The sequence below is a fragment of the Adiantum capillus-veneris genome, chromosome 17 (assembly GCF_014529385.1).
Source record: "Adiantum capillus-veneris isolate H3 chromosome 17, ASM1452938v2, whole genome shotgun sequence".
In the NCBI taxonomy this organism is placed as follows: Eukaryota; Viridiplantae; Streptophyta; class Polypodiopsida; order Polypodiales; family Pteridaceae; genus Adiantum; species Adiantum capillus-veneris.
Window position 1 is genome coordinate 109,158,617 of NC_140947.1, and position 23,067 is coordinate 109,181,683.

The following is a 23,067-nucleotide window of genomic DNA, read 5'->3' on the forward strand; positions in this document are numbered from 1 at the left end:
TGAAACCGGCCCGTAGGGTGGTAGGCGTTGGCTTTCACCCGAAATTCTTTACTTAATACACACACAGAGAGCACTTTGCAAAGAGAACCTGCGACGGGAGTTAACACTTGAATACACACACGGCTCGGAAGCTAGAATGCTCCGAGCAGACGCCGACAACCAGTAGGCCCCAAAATTGGCGCCCCTTTCGGTATTTCTTTATTCTTTAGGAGGGTAAATTACAAGGTAAGGTCCTGGGAATCCTTCACGTGTATCCACCTAGATACCATTTGATTTGGCCAAATTTCGGCAGCATATCAGCCCCAAAACTTGCGCGAAACCAATTCCCCTGCTGGAACTCGCTTGCACTGTCGTATACCCTCTGATTCCTGTCCAAAAACAGTAAATTCAGCACGCTGTATTTACTGGTTTTTGCCCTGTTTTCAGCCCCAAACAGTCCCCTAATTGCCCTTTGCTAGTGGGGCACGATTCCCAATGATCCTGGCGTCCGTACGGCTGAAAAACAGTGAATTTACAGCGCATACACAGCGCTGATTTTGCACCTGTACGGTGAGGTTATGACCCTCACTAGTGCCTGCTTTGGAGCAGCAGTTAGCTACCCCTGTTCCTGCTCAAGGAGGCTCTTGCCTCAGCACAAAAGCATGAACCCACACAACTGTACATCAGTCAAATGAGTAGCCCTCTTGTGGGGCATCACATAACTGCACGCAGGGGAGAGAGAGAGCAGTGTGTAGTGTGCAGGGCATCACTCCTAGCACCACACTGTACATGAGAGGGAAAGGAAGCACTCCATAGCTCTTAACCTGTGACAAGTTGCAAATGAGGCCTCTCCCAACTTAAAAATCAGCGCCCATTTTTCTGCAAGAGGAAAGTTCACGAAAATGTGACACTTGGCGCATTTTCAAGCATTTTCCCGTTTCGGGTTTGCCGCTTAAAAATATCCTGACCAGTTGCCCAGTTGACTTCGCGGCAGAGTTATAAAATGTTCCCCTAGTCATACCGGAGGTAATGACGCGAACACATTTCACGGCCCAAAATAGCAGTTCCCTAAATTTTAGGAGATGCTTCCGTTGGGTTCCCACTGGTCTTCTGACCATCTATCCTCATTGGAGCCGCATCCAAAAGTGCAATGTGGCCCAACTATCGGATACTTTTTGTTGGTAGTCCCACCTTGACTTTACGACTTAATTGAGTTCACTTCCTAGTATCCACCAACTTGCTAAGTGCGACGGGGGGACCTATATGATCTTGCTCTGAGCCTAGACATCCTCTTACCATACGAATTCCAGTGCCGACCACTTCCCGTCTGCGGGTGAATCTACCGTTCACATTGGCCATACAATGTCCGACCGTTTGCTACTTCAAAAAGAGGGTCTCAAAACAAATAAAATAAACCCCATTGGAAAGAAACCAACAACCAAGGTTAGCAGTTGCCACATCTCTGTGACATAGTTAATAACTGCCACGTCCTCGTGACATACCCCCCTCTTGAAATCGCAAACGTCCTCGATTGCATACCATAAATACACGCCATTGATGATCTTGTGCTATTAACACTCTTTTATCATCGCATGTATCCGCAAGAAAGGTCGTAACATACATAGATACAAATGACTTAATGAGGCCTTCATACTTTTGCCATTTCCATCTATGGCACTGAACTCATATGTACATTTGATGTACTAGCTCTATCATTACCCCTCCTTTGCACACGTTGGGTTGGGGCATAAGTAGGCTGTAACCGAAAGGCTTCAAGGTAAAGTTGCAATACATTTCGTGACTCTGACAGTTCATGCTCTTCCATCCACTTTGCATCCATACGCGGATAGTTCTTGAACTTCACCAAATAGCGTCTTGCAACTTGTCCTTAAACTTTTCTGTCCTTATGTGCCAAAACTTGCTCAGGTACCAGGATCTCATCAAGTTCCTCAACTTCTGGCTGATCCTTATCTGGCATATCTTCTGGCACATCACCCACGAAGGGTCTTAGAAGACTCACGTGAAACGCATTATGAATCTTCCACGCATGAGGCAGTTTCAGCCTGTAAGCCACATCGCTGATCTTGTCTAGCACTTGAAAAGGCCCATAGTAACGCATGCTGAGCTTAGGAAACAGCCATTCCTTGCCCTTCATCTTCTTTAACCTTGCCTTTTCGAACCTTAAGAGAACCCAATCACCAGGTGATAGTAGCAATTCACGACGGTGACGATCAGCAGCCTTTTTCTGTTTTGCCTGAGTCTTTTCCAAGGCAACTTTAATCTTCTTATACATCTCATCCATGTTCTCAACATATCGATCTGCCTCAAAGATCTTGTCCTTTGTATGCAAAATGGGAGGAACCTTTTTGCCGCCTTCAACAATCTCAAAAGGTGCTTTGCCAGTAGACGAATGCACCGTATTATTGTACGCATACTCAAGCATAGGCAAATACTGTTCCCACTTGTCCTTATTATCTGACACATAGCATTTCAGCAGATCTAAGACAGTAGAATTGACCTCTTCTGACTGTCCATCAGTTTGTGGATGAAACGAAGACGAGAACTTGAGCGTAGTACCCATGTTCTCAAACAATCCTCTCCAAAACAAACAGGTCATGCGAGGATCACGATCACTGATAATCGATTGTGGCATACCATGGTACTTAAAGACATTGTACATGAACAAGCGTGCTATCTGATCAGATTTTATCTTCTTCCTGACAGGGATAAAATGGGTCTGTTTGCTGAACCTGCAGATAATGGTCCATATACCATCATTCCCTGTTGGTGTCCTTGGAGGATCAAAGATAAAGTCCATAGCAATGCTTTCCCATGGCTTATCCGGAATCGGCAGTGGTTGTAACAACCCTGGTGCCTTTTGCCTGTCAAACTTGACCTTTTGGCAAACTATGCATGCTCGCACAAAGGCATCCACAACTCTCCTCAAGGTAGGCCAATAGAAGAACGTCTCTACCGCTTTAACTGTTGCATCAATGCCACGATGCCCTGCATACGGTGGGACATGACTCTCTTCCATGACCTTATGTCGCAGTGGCCTAGTGACACAAAGTCTGCCATGCATCATCATAAAACCATCTCTGAGGAGGTAGTGCTCGTGATGTTGCCCCTCTTGTAACTGTTCAAAGATCCTTGCAAAATCTTCATCAACAGTATACTGTTCCTTCATGTCATCTAATTCATGATGATAAGGAATTGACACAGCTGAAATTTGTGGCTTTCTTGATAACGCATCAGCCACAACATTCTTCTTGCCTTCCACATGGAAAGAATGTTTGCCCATCGCATATGCTTTTCGGATAACTTTGACTATGACAAGAAGTATTGCAAGGTCTGATGATCTGTTTGGATAACAAAATCAGCACCTAAAAGGTAGTGCTTCCAGCTAGAAAGCGCATGAATCACGGCCAAGAGCTCTTTCTCATAGACTTGCATAGTCCTCTCTGGCCCTTGCAAAATTCGGCTTTCATAGGCTACTACCCGTCCATCTTGCATTAGCACTGCTCCGATGCTACTGCCACACGCGTCACACTGGACCACAAATGACTTCCTGAGATCTGGCAAAACAATAACTGCATCTGACGTCAACTTTTCCTTTAAGAGACTAAAAGCTGAAATCTCTTTTTGGGTCCATCTGAAAGTGACCTCTTTCGTTTGCAATGCGTGAAGAGGCGATGCTATCTCTGCAAAATTTCTGATAAACCTTCTAAAGTAGGAACACAATCCCAAGAAGCTTCTGACATCGTGCACAGTCTTCAAGTCTGGCCATGTCTTGATAGCTTCGACCTTTGCGGGATCCATTCTAACACCATCCTTTGAGACTATGTGGCCCAGAAAGTGGATCTCTTCGAGGAAGAATTCACTTTTCTTAGGATTGACAAGTAACCTGTGACTGCGCAGCTCTTCGAACACAATGGTCAAGTGACGCCTATGCTCCTCTTCATTCTTCGAATACACAATCATGTCATCGAAGAATGTTCCAACAAACTGTTGATGCGAGCGGAAAATCCGGTCCATCATTCTGTTGAACGTGGCAGGAGCATTTGTTAGCCCAAACGGCATCACTAGAAACTCATAAAGACCAAATGTCGTTCTAAACGCAGTCTTGTGCACATCCTCTGGGCTTATACGAATCTAATGGTACCCACTCTTAAGGTCTATCCTGCTGAAAATTGCAGCACCCTCTAAACGATCGAGAATATCATCAATGCGAGGAATAGGAAACCTATTCTTGATGGTATTCTTATTCAACGCACGGTAATCAATACACATGCGCCATGAGCCATCCTTCTTCTGCACTAGGAGCATTGGGGAGCAAAAAGGTGAAGAACTAGGCTGGATAAGCCCCTTCTCTAATAACTCCTCAATTTGGCCCATAATCTCTTTCTGCTGCGCCGCACTAACCCTGTAGGGAGGTCTATTTGGTGGGCTACACCCTGGCACCAAATCTATCCGATGGTCCTCGTTCTTTATCTAACACAGATAAATTTGACTGATCACTATCTGAGACATCACGTGCAAAAATCAAGTACACAGAAAGATGATTCTTTATTACAGAAGTGATAGCAGAAGCAGATACAATAGGGATTGACTCTCCTTTAAGCTTTACATCCAAGATGTGAGTTTTGCCCCTATGCTGTACAGTGATCTTTTTGTTGTAGGCATCCAAGACTCCATGCACTCGGAACATCCACGGGATCCCCAACAAGGCGTCACAACCTTCCAACGGCATGATGTAAAACTCTTCAGTGTCCACATACGACTGAATATGCAGACGCAGTTTTCCAATGATGGGAGTAACACACTCTGAGTGGCCAGGACATGCCAAGCCTGCCTCTGCGGTGTACCCCATCTCTTCAGCTCTGATACCCAGCTTCATAGCTAACTCTGGGGAGATAAAGTTGGCTTTGGCACCTGGATCAAAGAAGATGAGTGCCGTCTGATCCCTAACTTTACCCCATGCCCTGCATAACTCACTGGCATCTGTACTGGGCCTGTCACCCACCATGTCTGGCACTAAACCTGCCGTGGGTTTAGGCTTCTTGCCTTTCTGGTCTTCTTTATCCTCTGAGTCAGCTGGCCTTTTCCTTTGTGGACAATTTATAAAAATATGACCAGGCTGCTCGCATATAAAGCATTTGTTCTCAGCCATTAGGACTTTCTTTTCCTCGAGCGACTTGCGCACAAAAGGCTTCCTTTTCTGTTTCTTTGCCTGCGCTCCAGAAGTCCCAGTTGAATCCTTGTCCTTGGTGGCCTGTTCTGACCCCTGTGACGCATCAGGAGCCGTTTTCACAAAGGGCTTCTTCGCTGAATTTTTCTTTTGCTGCCCTCCTTTGTCACTACTCGCAAAACCACTGTCCTCTCCTTTCAACAAGGCAAGACCAGTGTTCGCAACTTCCATAAGCTGAGTAAGGGTAGCCACTCTGTTCTTTGTACAGTAATCGCGAAGCCCTTTAGGCAGCCCACAACAATACTTCTCTATCTGCTCTGTCAATGGCACAAATCTGTAGGAGGTCACCGAGAGTAATGCTTTACAAAACCTCCTATTGTACTCCAGCAAGCTCTTGCACGAAGCTGCCGTAAGCTGGTGCCAATCTGTCAGGACATCGGCTTCAAATTCATTTGATAACATCTGCTTGAAGTAAACCCAAGTGGCGGGTGCCTGTCCTTGCATTAACAATGTCGTCCACCATGTAAGCGCATTGTCCTTTAAGAAAGTGGCAGCTTTCCTGACCTTCGAGGCCTCTGTAAAATTCCCTCCCGCATAAGCTGTATCAAACTGTTGGAGGAAAGTGAGTGCCTTTGTCTTATCCTCGAAACCACTGAAGGTACTGAACTTTACCGCTGCACCACCTTCTTTGTAAGCCTTCGGCTTCTCTAATGCCCCCAAGTTGTCATACGGAATGGTCTGCAACATGGGCACTGTACTAGGCATGATCGGCACGTGTTGGCCATTCACATTCTGCATCAGAGGTGCGATATCTGGCTGCTGTCCAGAAAAACCAGCCATGCCAAAATGACCCTGTGGCACCCCAAACTGACCCTGGTTGCAGTGGAAACCTTGCTGCATGCCGATAGTACCATACATGGGGTTTGGCATGATGCCTTGCATACCCCCGAACACTGTTCCTGGCATGTACGGCTGACTTCCAGACGCATAACCAGCCATACTTTGGAACACTAATCCACCCCCGAAATACCCAGGATGTACCGTGGGTGGTGGAAAAACTGAGTGCATAGCTTGGTATCCAGCTCCCTATCCATTCAAGACAGCATGCTGCCTCTGAAAGGTGGCGGGCTGAACTGGCATAACCTGTGGAATAGGCGTTCTAGCCACCTGTTCAAGCACGGGAGGAGCCTGCTTTGGAGCCCCCGACTCCGCAACATGCGAGTGTTCCCTTTCCTCTTGCGCCTCATGAAGTACCTGGGCTTGAGCTTCAACAAGCTCCGTACGCGGCGTAGGTTGCCTATTTTGATGTTGCACTGGTGGCGCTTGCAAGAATTCCATAAACCTCGGATTCTGCACCAGCTGCGAAAAGACATTGACCGCGGCAACTAACTGAGTCTTAAACGCATCATCCTCAAGTTGCCCTGTCATAAAGCCCTGTACTACTGGAGGGACATTCACGTTGACAGGAGGTACAGACTGACGTGGCCGTGAGCTCTCGCCAATCTCAAAAACCATAGGAATCTCCTGCCTGTCCTTTGGAGAGGAACCCTCTTCCATAATTCCCTTCCCCTTGTCGGTCATAGTGTAATCCCCGTGTTCTTGCACTGTGTGTCTTTACCCTGAACAATCCAGGCTCACTCTTTGAGGAAAAAGTGATTGATATCCCGGCAATTGAACCATGAAACCGGCCCGTAGGGCGGTAGGCGTTGGCTTTCACCCGAAATTCTTTACTTAATACACACACACAGAGCACTTTGCAAAGAGAACCTACGACGGGAGTTAACACTTGAATACACACACAGCTCGAACGCTAGAATGCTCCAAGCAGACGCCGACAACCAGTAGGCCCCAAAATTGGCGCCCCTTTCGGTATTTCTTTATTCTTTAGGAGGGTAAATTACAAGGTAAGGTCCTGGGAATCCTTCACGTGTATCCACCTAGATACCATTTGATTTGGCCAAATTTCGGCAACATATCAGCCCCAAAACTTGCGCGAAACCAATTCCCCTGCTGGAACTCGCTTGCACTGTCGTATACCCTCTGATTCCTGTCCAAAAACAGTAAATTCAGCACGCTGTATTTACTGGTTTTTGCCCTGTTTTCAGCCCCAAACAGTCCCCTAATTGCCCTTTGCTAGTGGGGCACGATTCCCAATGATCCTGGCGTCCGTACGGCTGAAAAACAGTGAATTTACAGCGCATACACAGCGCTGATTTTGCACCTGTACGGTGAGGTTATGACCCTCACTAGTGCCTGCTTTGGAGCAGCAGTTAGCTACCCCTGTTCCTGCTCAAGGAGGCTCTTGCCTCAGCACAAAAGCATGAACCCACACAACTGTACATCAGTCAAATGAGTAGCCCTCTTGTGGGGCATCACATAACTGCACGCAGGGGAGAGAGAGAGCAGTGTGTAGTGTGCAGGGCATCACTCCTAGCACCACACTGTACATGAGAGGGAAAGGAAGCACTCCATAGCTCTTAACCTGTGACAAGTTGCAAATGAGGCCTCTCCCAACTTAAAAATCAGCGCCCATTTTTCTGCAAGAGGAAAGTTCACGAAAATGTGACACTTGGCGCATTTTCAAGCATTTTCCCGTTTCGGGTTTGCCGCTTAAAAATATCCTGACCAGTTGCCCAGTTGACTTCGCGGCAGAGTTATAAAATGTTCCCCTAGTCATACCGGAGGTAATGACGCGAACACATTTCACGGCCCAAAATAGCAGTTCCCTAAATTTTAGGAGATGCTTCCGTTGGGTTCCCACTGGTCTTCTGACCATCTATCCTCATTGGAGCCGCATCCAAAAGTGCAATGTGGCCCAACTATCGGATACTTTTTGTTGGTAGTCCCACCTTGACTTTACGCCTTAATTGAGTTCACTTCCTAGTATCCACCAACTTGCTAAGTGCGACGGGGGGACCTATATGATCTTGCTCTGAGCCTAGACATCCTCTTACCATACGAATTCCAGTGCCGACCACTTCCCGTCTACGGGTGAATCTACCGTTCACATTGGCCATACAATGTCCGACCGTTTGCTACTTCAAAAAGAGGGTCTCAAAACAAATAAAATAAACCCCATTGGAAAGAAACCAACGACCAAGGTTAGCAGTTGCCACATCTCTGTGACATAGTTAATAACTGCCACGTCCTCGTGACACTCCAGCTCTTTACACAGCAAAGCAATTTTAGCCTCATTGCGGCTTGCATAAAGACCTGCTAAAATATCCCAAGCCTCTTTTGCAGATTTTGTTGAACGGATGTGAGGAACAATGGTGCGCTTCACAGACAACGCAATCAATGCATGAGCCTACGCATCCTTAACATCCCAACGAGCTTGTTCTGCCGTAGGCAAAACAACTCTAACAGTTGCAATCCTTGCAGCAAGACCTGCAACATCCTCAACATCGCCTACATCATCAGAACCAGGACGTACATCAATGCCCTGCACAATGTTCCAAACACCCTTTGACACAAGAACATGTTGCATCATATAAGCCCACATAGGGTAGTTGTCCCCATCCAACCTGTCCTCAGTAGCAAACATCTTGAACACATCTGTGTTGTTGTTGTCAGCCATGGTAAATGCTGCACCTGATGTGAAAACTGCTCGAAAATAGGAGAAACGGAGCGGGAACAACCTGTGCTATATAGCACAAACCGTAGAAGACTATAAGGCACCTGTAATGCAGGAAACAGCACTGACAGAAATTCTGCACAAAATGACGAAATAGCTTGTGCAGTACTGCCTGTAGTGGAAACGGAGGCCGAAATGAGCCCAAATCAAAATTCTGAGCAAACCAAGCTCTTCGAGTTCTCCCAAAATTTTTGTCGACCAGCGCGAACGCTCGCCAAAGCTCACTGAAATCGGAGAAAGTGAGCAGGGGTGTGCTGGAGCAGCTGGCGACTAAGCCCGGGAGGACGTGACTTGCTCTGATACCAATTGTTGGAATTAGGGTTGCAGAGAAACGCACACAGCTTAGAGAAGACGAAGGAAGCTCAAGGCACACAATGGAGAGTGTGTTACTTAGTATGCAATGGAAAGATAGATAGCCCTAGAGTGATGGGCGTATATACAATGCACGGGAGAAAAAACCTCCTAAAGAGGGAAAAAATGCCCCGGAGGTCCTAGTGTGTTCACACACATCACTACCACATGTATATGGTAACAGCATCCAAATGTTGTTGATTGCGCGAGTAGGAATTAGATGTCCCCACTAATTGTGCAAACCTGTTGTCCAACGGATCTCGATAAATCTACTGTCGAACATCAAGAAAACCACCCACAAAAGGTTGCAAACCTGTCCCATAATTGGTGTTGACGAGCTCACAAGGGATCATAAACATGTCCCCAACAACTGGTACTAACAAGCTCACAAAAGGGAAAAGGAATGACCAAATCTGTAGGACCGGGGAAGGAGAGAACGTGGAGAAAGGAGAAATCCACACACCATCAAAACCTCCTCGAACTGTTGTCATTGTCGGCTAAGGGTATAGCATTACATGCTCCATCTCTAAACCTCATCCAAAGAAGTCGGATCATCAAACCAGAGGCACTTCTGGAGATAGTATCCCCCTCTACCTGTCAAAGCCAACTCCAACACATGCAATGAAACATGCACCTAAACTATTGCATATCGGATGAACGAGAGTCACCTGAAGCCGGAACTGAAACTTCCATCTGTAGATGGACAAGAGAAATTCAAAGAGCATCCTCTGCTTCAAGAAGGAAAGAAATCCCCCTCTGTTATCCATAATCCACAATGTGGTACAAAAGTGCAACTGAATCATCAACCTACTACCCATCGGATAGGTAGTTCCGTCGACAATTCCAAGAAAGTCGTGCATTTGCAAAAGGCACAGCAAATCTGCCAATCCGTCTCCTCCAAGAAAACGCAGCCATAGAAACCTATCGAATTAGTCGAATCCGAGCATCCAAGGTGGTCGTGTTGTCACAAACTGCTGACGTGTCAAGCCACTGAAGAACAGAGCCACTATGCAGATCCGACTAAGGGGCCTAAACCCTGAGTGAAGAGGCAGAAGCAACAGAAAATGCAGCAGGACCATCACACACACACACACACAAAGAGAAGATACGCAGCCAGCTGATGACGTGGTAGACCTGTACGAACAGGCCGGTTTTCGCGTTGGTTTGCTGACGTGGCAGACCTGAACAGACAACCCGAATTTCGCGTTGGTTTGCTGGCGTGGCTGACTGTACGGATTTCCATGATTTGCGTTGACTTGTGCTGACGTGGCACTATACGGATTTCCGTAATTTGCACTGGCAGCTTTTGGACAATATGCTTTTGCACCAGATGCTTTTGAGTTTAAGGCTTTTCATGTAAACTGCTTTCGGGCCTAGGGCCTTTAAATATGAGGCCATGGGCTCATTCTCTGGCACGCTTCAATGAGAGGTGCAGAGCGCGAGTACCAACATTGTACTGAGTTCAAGTAATATAAAGAAATACTGAAAGGGGCCAACACTCTCTGGGGTGGAATTCCGCCACTCTGTGTCGCGTGTGCTCTCTCTTTCAATTCAGTTGTTATTGAAGTGCTAAAGTTCGTTCAGCCTGTTCTTTTCTATTGGCACGTGGTGCCCGTCCCATGACAATGGTATCAGAGCATCAGGCGTGTGCTTTTCTGAAAGCATACCAATCCTACAAAAGAGCAGACAGAGCTACTAGAATTTTACTTGAAGTATCTTCGGGTCCCAATCCCAAAAGAGCAGACACCCACCCTTACTAGGCACTCCCACCCTTACTTCATCGCGCATCGGGCGCGCTCCCGTCTTCATCGCTCTGTCTTACAGAGCATAAGCCATAAAGAACCCAAGACATGGCATTCATGGATTCAACAGAATATTTGCAATTTCTTCTCAACGAGCTTCACGACATTCTTTCGCGGCATCCTCAGCAGAATCTTTCGATGCTGCAAAGTTTTCAATAATTTTTGAACTACATGTTACCCCCTTTGATGCCCCACGTGGTACCTCCTCCTCCAGCACCAGAAAGTACGAGAGCTTCCAACCGGCGACCTTCTCAACCGTCTGTTCCGATCTAGGGAGTCTTCAAGAATATGGTGCAGCCATCTGACCTTGATCCAATGCAACCGCCTTTGCCACCACCAATGCCCCCACCTCCACCACCACCACCGCCACCAGGCTACAATGGTTGAAGCCCATATGGATACCCTTATTATCCATACCCGGGATATGCACCTAACCAACCCAAAGATTTCAAGGATGGCGGCACGACAGTCAAATTTTTCACTTTTTTTGGAGTGAAAGATCGAAAGAAAGCATTGCAGTTCCTACAGCAATTCGACAACATCTATGCTTTGGGGAACTATACAGAAGAATCCAAGATTTCTCGAGCAGCGGGATTTCTTAAAGATAATGTTATGCAATGGTGGAGTTCAATCGCAACACAACCGCATGCTCCAAGGACCTGGAAAGCTTTCAAGACAGTTTTTGCACGCGGTTACATTGACTTCTATGTTTGAAGTCTGGATTTTGGCAGAGTGGAGCAACTTGAAAATAAGTTCATTTCCTTGGAGGACCAATGAGAGCGCTACACCATTGGACTACCATCACCATTGCACGAATATTCTCTCCAAGCAAGTCTCTACCATGCAAGAGCTTATGGACCATGCCGCGGTCAGCTACAAACTGATGAAGGGAAAGCTAGAGTTTACCACAGAAGAACCTCCGACCACTAACCACAACTCTCGCCAACAAAGAACAAATTCTCGAGAGTCTCGTGAAGCTAAATGAGCTAAACGAGCTAAACCGGCCATTGGATTAGTACCTGACATCTATGGCATACGCCTTGAAAGTACAAATGAATTGTGTCACATATGGCAAAGTCAACGGTTTGAAAACCATAATTTTCTTTGACCCAGGAGCTACAAAGAACTTCATCCATCCAGAATTCTTGAAGCAGATGGACTTTGATTATCATGCAGAGGGTGGAGAAATTGAAGTTGAGCTAGCCACAGGGCAAACTCAAAAAGTGGTACCGCTCATTGGTGCTCTTCCAATGACTATACAAGATTATCATGGAAAAGCAGATTTCCACATTATGAAGTTGGGCAATTGCGATGTTCTCTTGGGCATGTCTTGGCATGACAAGAATGATGCGACTCTCCAGGTTCGGAACCGAACCATCACCGTGATGCAAAAGGACAAGTCAATCGTCCTCAAAGTTCGGTTGTCCAAACAAAACCCTAAATAAACTCTCTAGTTGTTTTATAGTTAGATACTTTTGAACTTTATTTGAGAAAGTATTGTTTGAAACTTTGTTTGAAATGGATGGTATTTGTTTAAACCTGTCTTGGTGCCGATTTGAATTGTCTGACTCTCATTTTAATACTGGTTTCAATGATTGGTGATTTTTACTACCGGCTGGAGTAGTGAGAAATGATGTTTGAGAATGCTTTCTCATACTCATGGCATGGACCCTTGTGGTTATTTGCAGGGGGAGTATTGAATGTTTGAAAAGTGTTGTTTTTACTCATGGCCCGAACCCTTGTGGTTATTTACGAGGGGAGTATTATTGTTGTTACTCATGGCCCGGACCCTTGTGGTTATTTACGGGGGGAGTATTAAGAAGTATGAGCAGTGGTGACTCTCAGTACCTCCAAATGACGCAGGCTGCGGTCTGGGGGGCGTTTGGTTGTAAAAGGCCTATATATCTCCTGGCCCGGACCTTTTTAGGTTATTTGCGGGAGGAGTGATGAGGGAGTCGTTGAGCAGCTCATGGCCTGGACCTCGATGGTTATTTGCGGGGAAAGTTTTCATTGGCGACTTTATGTTTATATGTCTTGTAACATGCATATGTGAGCATTTGTGTTGCATTGGTTTTTCCCCCCCTTGAATATTCCTAATTGGATGAGATTGCCTGGGTGTGTAATTTTAGTGCATCTGACATCAAGACACCCGTGGAAGATCAGAGCGGTCTGGGTGTGATGGCTAATTTTACTACGCCGGAATATCAAGAGTTCCGATCTGGACAAAAGGGAAGTCAACTCCTTGATCAAAAGAGCCGAAAGGAGAAGCCAACTCCTTAACAAAAAAAGAGCAAACTGATTGTCCCTCGGAATGACCCTCCGAAATTTTTGAGCTAACTTGAGTTGTTTTGCAAATATGCTGTAATCGCGGACGTTTACTTTCTTTCAAGAAGGGGGGATGTCACAAATTGTTGACGTGTCAAGCCACTGAAGAACGGAGCCACTACGCAGATCCCGAGTGAGGGGCCCAAACCCTAACGGTCCCTAAGTGAAGAGGCAGAAGCAACAGAAGATGAAGCAGGACCATCACACACACACACACACAAAAGATACGCAACCAGCTGATGACGTGGCAGACCTGTACGAATAGCCCGGATTTCGCACTGGTTTGCTGACATGGCCGACTGCATAGATTTCCATGATTTGCGTTGACTGGTGCTGATGTGGCACTGTACAGATTTCCGTAATTTGCGTTGGCAGCTTTTGGACAATATGCTTTTTCACCAGATGCTTTTGAGTTTAAGGCTTTTCATGTAATTTGGGCCTAGGGCCTTTAAATATGAGGCCATGGGCTCATTCTCTAGCACGCTTCAGTGAGAAGGTGCAGAGCGCGAGTACCGGCATTGTACTCAGTTCAAGTAATATAAGGAAATACCGAAAGGGGCGCCAAGGTTTCGGGCCAATACTCTCTGGGGTGGAATTCCGCCACTCCGTGTCATGTGTGCTCTCTCTCTCTCTCTTTCGGTTCAGTTGTTATTGAAGTGCTAAAAGTCTATTCACTATGTTCTTTTCTATTGGCACGTGGTGCCTGTCCCGTGACACGTGTCACCTAGGGCTCTGATACCATGTCAAAGGTGACTGTGGAAGATGCGATGAAGACAAGAACTGGCTCGTGATCCAGTGGACACCTCGACTCCACCTGCAATGCCACATACATGAACAAGGCACCTCTAGAGAAGAGACATCACTGAGGTAGAAAGAGACAGGACATCTGCGAATGAGAGAGAGAGAGAGAGAGAGAGAGAGAGAGAGAGAGAGAGATGGGAAAGGCTCTCCATGTTGATAACAAGTTGCTCATATAAGTGACCAAGGCTGGTCCGGCATAGATCTCACATGCCTTATGGATAGACCCGAGGTACACACAATTGCCACTGCTACTGACATTGACAACTACTCCAGGATACGAGACCACTAACACGGTCTCAACATATAAGGCTTACATGGAAGAGGGTAAATGTTTCTTCTATGGTAAAAAAGGCCACAGGAAGCCGGATTGCCCGCATCTCAAGAAAGATGCTACGCCTCTTGCTTCAAACTTGGTCCCGATGTACAAGCCAACACCAGGAAGGAGAAAGGTAAACAGCAAATTTTAAAGGGATGGGACAACCTGAACGGGAAGAGAGTCCCGATTCTATTTGATCCAGGCTCGACAGACAATTTTATTTTGTTGGACACCTCAGAGTCTCTTCACTCCAAAGAGGTTGGGAACCCAATCAACTCCTGTTCGGCCTTTAAAGGAATTGATCACAAACTTTACTCCTATTCAAGGACATCTAAATTTGAAACTTGGCAAGTACTCTGACCGAGAGTCCTTCCTAGTTGCTCCAATCTAAGGATGTGGTGTTGTTTTAAGAATGCCCTCGCATTATTAAATTCAACTCCTATCCCAAGTTATGTAAATAAGAAAATGTCCTTCAGCTCTAAAGGGCAGCAGTATGATGTAGATGCTAGTGTAAGTGATTGGCCAACTCCTATGGTCAATCACATCACTGTTAGAAGAGAAATAAAGAAGTTTCTTTTTGCTTACTTGATTCTTGTCAAAGAGAGAGAGAGATAAGTGGTGAAAATGTCTTATCAAACTTTACTCCTATTCAAGGACATCTAAATTTGAAACTTGGCAAGTGCTCTGACCGAGAGTCCTTCCTAGTTGCTCCAATCTAAGGATGTGGTGTTGTTTTAAGAATGCCCTCGCATTATTAAATTCAACTCCTATCCCAAGTTATGTAAATAAGAAAATGTCCTTCAGCTCTAAAGGGCAGCAGTATGATGTAGATGCTAGTGTAAGTGATTGGCCAACTCCTATGGTCAATCACATCACTGTTAGAAGAGAAATAAAGAAGTTTCTTTTTGCTTACTTGATTCTTGTCAAAGAGAGAGAGAGATAAGTGGTGAAAATGTCTTATCAAATTTAGAAAAAGATTGTTTAACTTTTCTTAATCAGTACCAGGATTGCTTTACTTAGACTCTCCCCAATGAAATACCTCCCGAAAGACCGGAAGATCACCATATAGATCTAATTCCGGGCAGCTCACCTCCAAATCAACCACCTTATGGAGTTAGTTTACTACAACCAAAAGAGATAATAAATCAACTCTTGGAAAAAGGGTCTTATTCAATCTAGTACTTCTACATACTGTTCACCAATTTTGCTTGTGCAAAAGAAAGACAACACTTTTTGAATGTGCATTGGTTATTGTTCTCTGAACAAGATTACGATCAAGAACGGATTCCCAATTCCTAGAAATGATGATATTCTAGATAAGCTAAAGGGGCACGAACTTTCAGCCACATAGATCTCAAGTGCGGCTATCATCAGATTTGTATTGCTCCCGAATATATACATAAGGTTGTGTTCCGTACAACCTTCGGATTGTACGAATTTTTAGTAATGCCTTTTGGCCTTACTAATGCTCTAGCAACTTTCAATCGAATGATGGAAGGTTATTTAACGCAAAAAACCACGGTGTATGTCACACAGAGGTTGAGGAATAAGGTCTTGACAGAGTGTCATAATCCACAAGTTGTTGGGCATAGAGGCATAGAGAGTACGTTGAAAGGTGTGGGAAAGTATTCCCCCTAGGCTCAAAAAGGGCGTGGATGAGTTTGTACGCACTTGTTTAGTGTGTCGGAAGGTCAAGTTTAACAAACACAAGGCACCAGGTCTACTCATAGCAGCTAATTAGAATACGGGACATCCTATATCAAAACGTACAATACGTCTCATAACGTTTTCTATTCTAATGTTTTTTTTTGCTCAAAACGTATTCTATTCTAATGTATCTTGCTAATTGATCAAGTGTATTTTAGAGCTTCACGGTGCTTGTTTATGTATGCTATGGTTAAACATTGAAGAGTAAGTGCATCATTTGTCCTTATTAAAGCATCATATCTAAGAAAAATTGACGTATTTTATTTTTTATTCTAAAATAATATGTCTAGTAAGTGTATTGTACGTCGCGTATTAAATGTCCCATCTCTTACCTTGACTATTTGGGTCTACTACAATCTTTACCCATTCCTAACCGACCTTGGGAGAGTATAGCAATGGACTTTATCTTTGATCTTCCAGAGACTCAAGAGTGGGTATGATGGCACTTGGATAGTCATCGACCAATTTAACAAACAAGCTCACTTTATTCTGGTCAAGAAGACAGTAAAAGCCAATCATTTGACCAAGCTATTTGTCTCACAAATTTTCAGATTACATGCTATGCCTGAATCTATCGTGTCAAATAGAGATTCTGATTTAGGAGTTTGTTTTAGAGAGCAATCTAGGAGAATATACACAGCTTAATTCTCATCCTCATTTCATCCACAGACAGATAAACAGTCACAGATAGCCAACTCAGTGGTGTTAGAGTCATCCGATCAAAAGACTCAGTGGAAAAAGTTTTTGCCCTTGGTGGAGTTTGCTTACAACAACACAGTTCACACATCTATGGGGAAGGCGCCATTTGAGATTGTTGATGGTGTCAGAAAGGTTCCATCGATTCTAAGCACCAAGGATAAGATTTTTGAAGCCGATCGGTATACATAGGATCTGGACACTGCTTTTGCCAAGGTACAGGAGGCTTTGGAGAAGTCTCAAGCACAGCATAAGAAGGCAGCTGACAGGCATCGACATGACTTACAGCTGAAGGAAAATGATTCAGTGCTACTCAAGTTTGAGAAAGCATGTTTGCGAAAACAGAAGGGTACGGAGAGCAAAGCTAAGTATGAGATACTATGGACCTTTCCAAGTACAAGAAAAGGTAAATGATGTATCCTTCTAACTAAAGAGGTGCCACATCTGCAGGGACCTATATAAACAATGTTCAATCATACAAGTCCCCCATTTGACACACTTACCTTGAAGCTTTTGGTTTTGCACCAACTATTTCAAAAATTACCAATGGATCAACAGGTTGAATCTGGTGCAATGCAGCCTGCACACGAGGGCAGTCACTCCACTCTTGTGTCACAAGTTAACTCGATGAGAATGATTTCTTTTTAGATTTCGAGGATACTGACAGGCTGACAGTATTCTATTGAATGACTTTATGAAAAGATGTACATGTCAAATTGCCAGGTGCAACAGAATTGACATGGTGACAAGATCTAGACTTTACACTTCCACAAATCTTTACTCCTTTCCTTGCATGAATGTGTGCTACTTAGCATGAATGATAATTCCTTTTATTTTCCTTGCAAAGAGAGAATGAGAGAGAGAGAGAGAGATAAGGAGACTGGCATCCCCATGGGGTCCCAACCAACCCTCTCAAGGGCCCCCCACACAGTTGCCGATGTGGTATTTTCTTTTGATTGCGTAAATGGAATGTACACACATAAAATACCTCAAGTGCAGACTCTACTAACTCGAATGTTGTGGTAACTCTTCAAAATGAAGCACCTCCGGGGCTGATTTGATGCACCTTTGGATCCGTCTCGATGAGGGGTTGTTGATGACCACCAAGGGGTGGATCTGGAGTTGATTTGCGCTCCCAATGTGAGAGGAATCAAGGGTTGAAAGCTTGCTGCAAAAATGCAGATCTGGCTGCAAAAACGCCAATGATGGGCAACAATGAAAGCACTTGATGCGGCGAGGGAATGGCCGGGAAGAGGCTCAATGGGCTGCCGAAGTACCAGACCGCATTTGGATGGTTGGCGTTAGCAGATCTCGCACATCTCCGGTGAGGGAATGGGCTGAAAACTGAAAACGCTCGTTGATCTGCTGGGAATTGCTAGCGCTAGGGCTGAGCATGCAAAAATGCTGGTTGATCTACCTCCAAAACACTAGGACTGATCTGGAGCAAAAACGCTAGGCTGAGCTGCTCTTCCGTAAAACGCCAAGGCTGAAGGTAGCGCTTAGACAATCTAATGCAAAAAGTTGTAATGGGCACGACCCAACCGGAAGCCTAAACCCTAATGGAAGAGACATATAAAGGCCCTTGGCCTATCCCAAAAGCAGTTACATGAAAAGCTATGCTTAGTAGGGTTAGGTTAGGTTTTTAACCCTAACCCCCTTTTGCAAGTTGGTGAAAACTTTCTCTCTCCCCAAAGCTACATATCAATGTTGTCAGATGCTTAGCGCTTGTCGACACTATGGACAAACCATCCATGCAAAGTAAGTTACCAACTCACAAAATGAAATCGAGCGGACCCGTCCGAACATCCAAGTTCATGAACATGCTCGCAAATTTACCAAAACAAAACTCCCTACGCCCTATAGACACATCGTTTCTATGAAGGCGTAGCAATAACATGTCCTCGTAGCACATAGAGCCATGTGTAAGTGACATAAACTATCTTGACCACCACACACTAGCACTATTTAGAGCACGTCTAGACGAGGTGGTTTGCATAATCTACCTCGTCTGCATCTCCTCTTGATAGCAGGACTCTCTGTGGAGGCCTGCCATTGCTTCTTAGTGGTAAATGCATTGGAGGCAGCCGATAATGGTTCCTTAGTACACATAACCTCAATTTTTTATAAAATAAATGCAAAGAGAAATGTGCAGAGAAGAGAGCATCAGTATAGTTTTCATGAGCCAGTTTGGCCTTAGTGGATTCTCTCTCTCTCTCTCTCTCTCTCTCTCTCTCTCTCTCTCTCTCTCTCTCTCTCTCTGTCTGTGGCACACAGAAAAGAGCAGAGCAGGACAAAGTACCATTTTGAGCTCATTAGTTACACCTTTGCCTTCGCCAAAAGCGAGAAACAGCTCTTTAGGGTTGTCAGCATCATGAGGTTTCACTTCCTTGTGCCAAAGGAACCAGCAAACCAGGGCCTTCCTGGTGCCGCTGGACCGCTCTTCCCACATCTTGAGGATTTTGCCGATATGAGGAACTGCGAACTCCTTATCAAAAATCTTGACAATGTCATACAAGCGATACTCGACACCTTCGTTGGAGCAGGAGGACATGTATGCTCTGTCTTCCTCTTCGTTAGCCATGCCGCGCTCGATTCTTTTCAGCAGGCCATTACGTATGGGAGATTTCGTGTGCTTATGTACATGTACTCTTTCCATGATATAGTGTGGCCTGGGTTAAGGCCTTAGTGATGCTCCCCTTTTTACTAATAAAAAAGTAAAATTCTTTATTTTTTAAAATTGATAAGTTTTTTATTGGTGCATGAAGCTAGTGGTCATGTATTCCATTGATTAAATAAGATAAAATCTCAAGAAAAAAAATTCTTTCGTGGATGAGATCGTAAAGATATCCTTGTCAACCTCATGTTGCTTCTGGAGAGCCCTTGGGGTGCAGGATGCCAACAAACTGAGGGCGCAATCTTGAGGTGCGCATTGTGGGTTGCCACGATTAAGCAAAGTGTCTCACATTGAGGTACAAAAGCCTATCACTTATTGAATGCATCCCCCCTCCTACCTTTTCTACTCCTTCTGTCTTAGGTCCTCTCAGACCTGAAGCCCCCCCCCCCCCCCCCCCCCCCCCCCCCCCCCCAACACACACACACAAAGCGATGGGCACATGCACAGCGCACATGGTAGCAAGGTCTCTCTCTCTCTCTCTCTCTCTCTCTCTCTCTCTCTCTCTCTCTCTCTCTCTCTCTCTCTCTCTCTCTCTCTCTCTCTCTCTCTCTCTGTGTGTGTGTGTGTGTGTGTGTGTGTGTGTGTGTGTGTGTGTGTGTGTGTGGGTGGGTGTGTGTGCGTGTGCGCGCTTTAGCAAAGGTAAGCATATATAAATGAGGGATTCCTGATGAGGTAGCACCCTTATAATCATTCTCAACGCCCATTATAGCTGTGTCTTTTGTTCAAATCTATATTCAGGAGGTGCATCTGAGGGCTTGATTGACATGGAGCAATTCCAAGGAGCGAGATTGAATCTCATGTTGTTATTATTGGCTGATGGTAGGCTAATACATCGTAAGAACGTGGCATTAGCTGCATGGATTGAAGCTAGAGTTGACAAGTGTTGCAGTGTGGCATGATCCATGCGAGAAAAGCAGGCAAAGACCGCCTTCAAAAGTGGGAGCCATCGTAGTGTAGGAGATGAAAAGACAGGCTGGAGTTGAACAGTCGCTTTCTTGGCTAGCCCAACGACCATTGGCTCAGAGAGAGAGAGAGAGAGATAGAGCAAGGTTGAGCAATAGCAGGAGTGTGTTGGAATACTTGCAATGCCCACCTCTCTTAGTTTTGCCACCACAATATATGCTACACAGTTTATAAGGCCCCCATATGAGGAGAAGCCATTAGTGCACATATATCTTAGATTCCAGCTTTGCACGCTGGTAAGAACTTTATTTGTGATCGTGGATGGTACGACGAAAATTCAGGGCCAACTTTGGAGGCCGTCGGGCCATTTTTTCCCTCACTAAGAGGTTTTTTCCCCCGTGCATTGTATATACGCCCATCACTCTAGGGCTAACTTATCTTTCCATTTCTCACTAAGTAATACACTCTCCATCGTGTGCCTTGAGCTTCCTTTGTCTTCTCCAAGCTGTGTGTGTTTTCCTGCAATCCTAATTCCAACATTGGTATCAGAGCAGGTTGCATCCTCTTGGGCTTAGTCGCCACCACCAACTGCTCCATCACACGCCTGCTCACTTTTTTTTTTATTTCTGTGAGCTTTGGTGAGCGTTCACAGGTCGACAAAAAATTTAGATTTTTGATTCGAGCTCATTTCGGCCTCCGTTTCCACTACAGGCAGTACTGCACATGCTATTTTTTTATTTTGGGCAAAAAATTTTTCAATGTTGTTTTTTGCATAACATGTCCCTTACAGTCTTCTACGGTTTGTGTTATATAGCACGTGTTTTTCTCACTTCGTTTCTCCTCTTTTTGGGTAGTTTTCACATCAAGTGCAGGCATTCGTCATCGCCGACAACAACACACAGATCTGTTCAAGATGTTTGTTGTTGAGGACAAATTGGATGGGGACAATTACCCTATGTGTGCTTACATAATGCAACATGTTCTTGTGTCAAAGAGCGTCTAGAATATTGTGCAGGGCATTTATGTACGTCCTGGTTCTAAGGATGTAGGCGATGTTGAGGATGTTGCAGGTCTTGCTGCAATTAGATTTTTTTTTGCCTACGATAGAACAAGCTCATTGGGATGTGAAAGATGCGTAGGCTCATGCATTGAGTGTGTTGTCTATGAAGTGCACTATTACATTCGTTCAATGAAATCTGCAAAACAGGCATGGGATATTCTGGCTAGTCTTTATGCAAGTCGCAATGAGGCTAAAATTGCATTTCTGCGTAAAGAGCTTGAGTCAAAGATTGTGCATGAGGAAGATGATGTGGACACTTTCCTTGCTGGTGTCAAGGATATCAATGAGCAACTTATTTTTGCAAGTGAAGTCATTTTAAAAAGTTCCCTTGTGTAGACTGTTCTTAATGCCTTGCCAGATTCTTACCAGACTTTTGTTAGTACTTGGAGACTTATGACCCAAGGAAATCTTGAAGTTGTCAAGTTTGATACATTATGCATATTGTTGTTGCAAGAGTCACTTTCCATAAAAAACTGGACTAGACAAGTGCAGTTGAACAAGCCTTTACTGCTACTCAAAGAAAAGGTGGTAACAGTAATGCAACCACTTCTCATGGTTCTTTGTGAGTGAAAAATCACATGTTCCTAATGCTTCTGCTAGCAACAATTCGTCTGGAAATTCTGGTGATAAGGGCAAAAAGAAGATGCATTGCCATTATTGTAAAGCTAATGATTACTTGATCAAGCAGTGTCCTAAGTTGAAGGTCAAAGAGGCTAAGAAGAAAGAGGGTGGTTCCACTGCAAATGCTGGTTCCACTACAAATGCAGCTATTGTTGAGTCTTCTGTGAAAGGAGACTGTGATGTTGATGTTGATGTAGAATGGGCTTTTAGTGCAGAGTGTACTTATAATCTTGTTGTCCATGATGCATGCATGTCAGTTGCTGCAGATTCACATGTGTGGATTTTGACAGTGGTGCTACAAAGCACATTACCTCACATCATGATTTGTTCACCTCTCTTGGGTTTGTCCCTCATGGGAATTCAGTTACTTCTGCCAACAATACCTCTTATCCGGTTCAGGGAGTTGAAAGATTGTGCTTACTACTGCAAATGGCAATTCTTTCACACTTGTTGATGCACTTTATGTTCGTGGGATCAAGAAGAATCTTTTGTCTGTATCTGCACTTGCTAGACTTGGTCTTGTAGTCAAATTTGTGGATGACAGACGTACAATACATGATCTCAGTTTTGGTGATGAAATTGTTGCATCTGGCATTTTATGCAGTGGGCTGTATAAGCTCACTTTGTATGACAAGTGCGGGGAAATTTTTGCAAATGCAGTTGTGGATTCTAAGGCTATTTCAGATGCAAAACTTTGGCATGCACGTTTTGGTCATCTGAATTTTGCCAGTTTACAGCGTTTGCAGAAATTTGATATGGTTGCTTCTCTGCCGCCTCTTGAAGCACCTGTCAAACATGTTTGTGAAGGCTATATTTTGGGTAAGATGCAACATTCTAAGTTTCCACAGGATGGTTCAGTTTAGGCCACATGCAGTTGCAGCTTGTGCATAGTGATGTTTGTGGGCCCATGCTCCGTCCTTGGGCAATTACCTTCACTTCGTGACTTTTATTGATGATTACTCTAGGCATGCATGGGTATATCCACTTAAAGCGAACTTCGAAGTGTTTAT

The 23,067-nt window shown here is 44.8% G+C and overlaps 1 protein-coding gene across 3 annotated transcripts in view; it reads right to left on the reverse strand.

The window, feature by feature from the left end:
* Positions 1–19,453, reverse strand: part of LOC147437855 (protein ANTI-SILENCING 1-like) — a 180,566-nt gene extending 161,113 nt beyond the window's left edge. Inside the window, exon 1 of one of the 3 annotated variants that reach the window (XM_086487292.1) lies at positions 19,099–19,452. In XM_086487292.1, coding sequence (XP_086343418.1) covers positions 19,099–19,380 — 282 coding nt within the window. In that variant the 5' untranslated portion in view covers positions 19,381–19,452. Of the gene's footprint in view, positions 1–19,098 lie in introns of all 3 variants that reach the window. The other 2 variants (XM_086487291.1, XM_086487295.1) reach the window with 2 other exon arrangements.
* Positions 19,454–23,067: the final 3,614 nt, after the last annotated feature.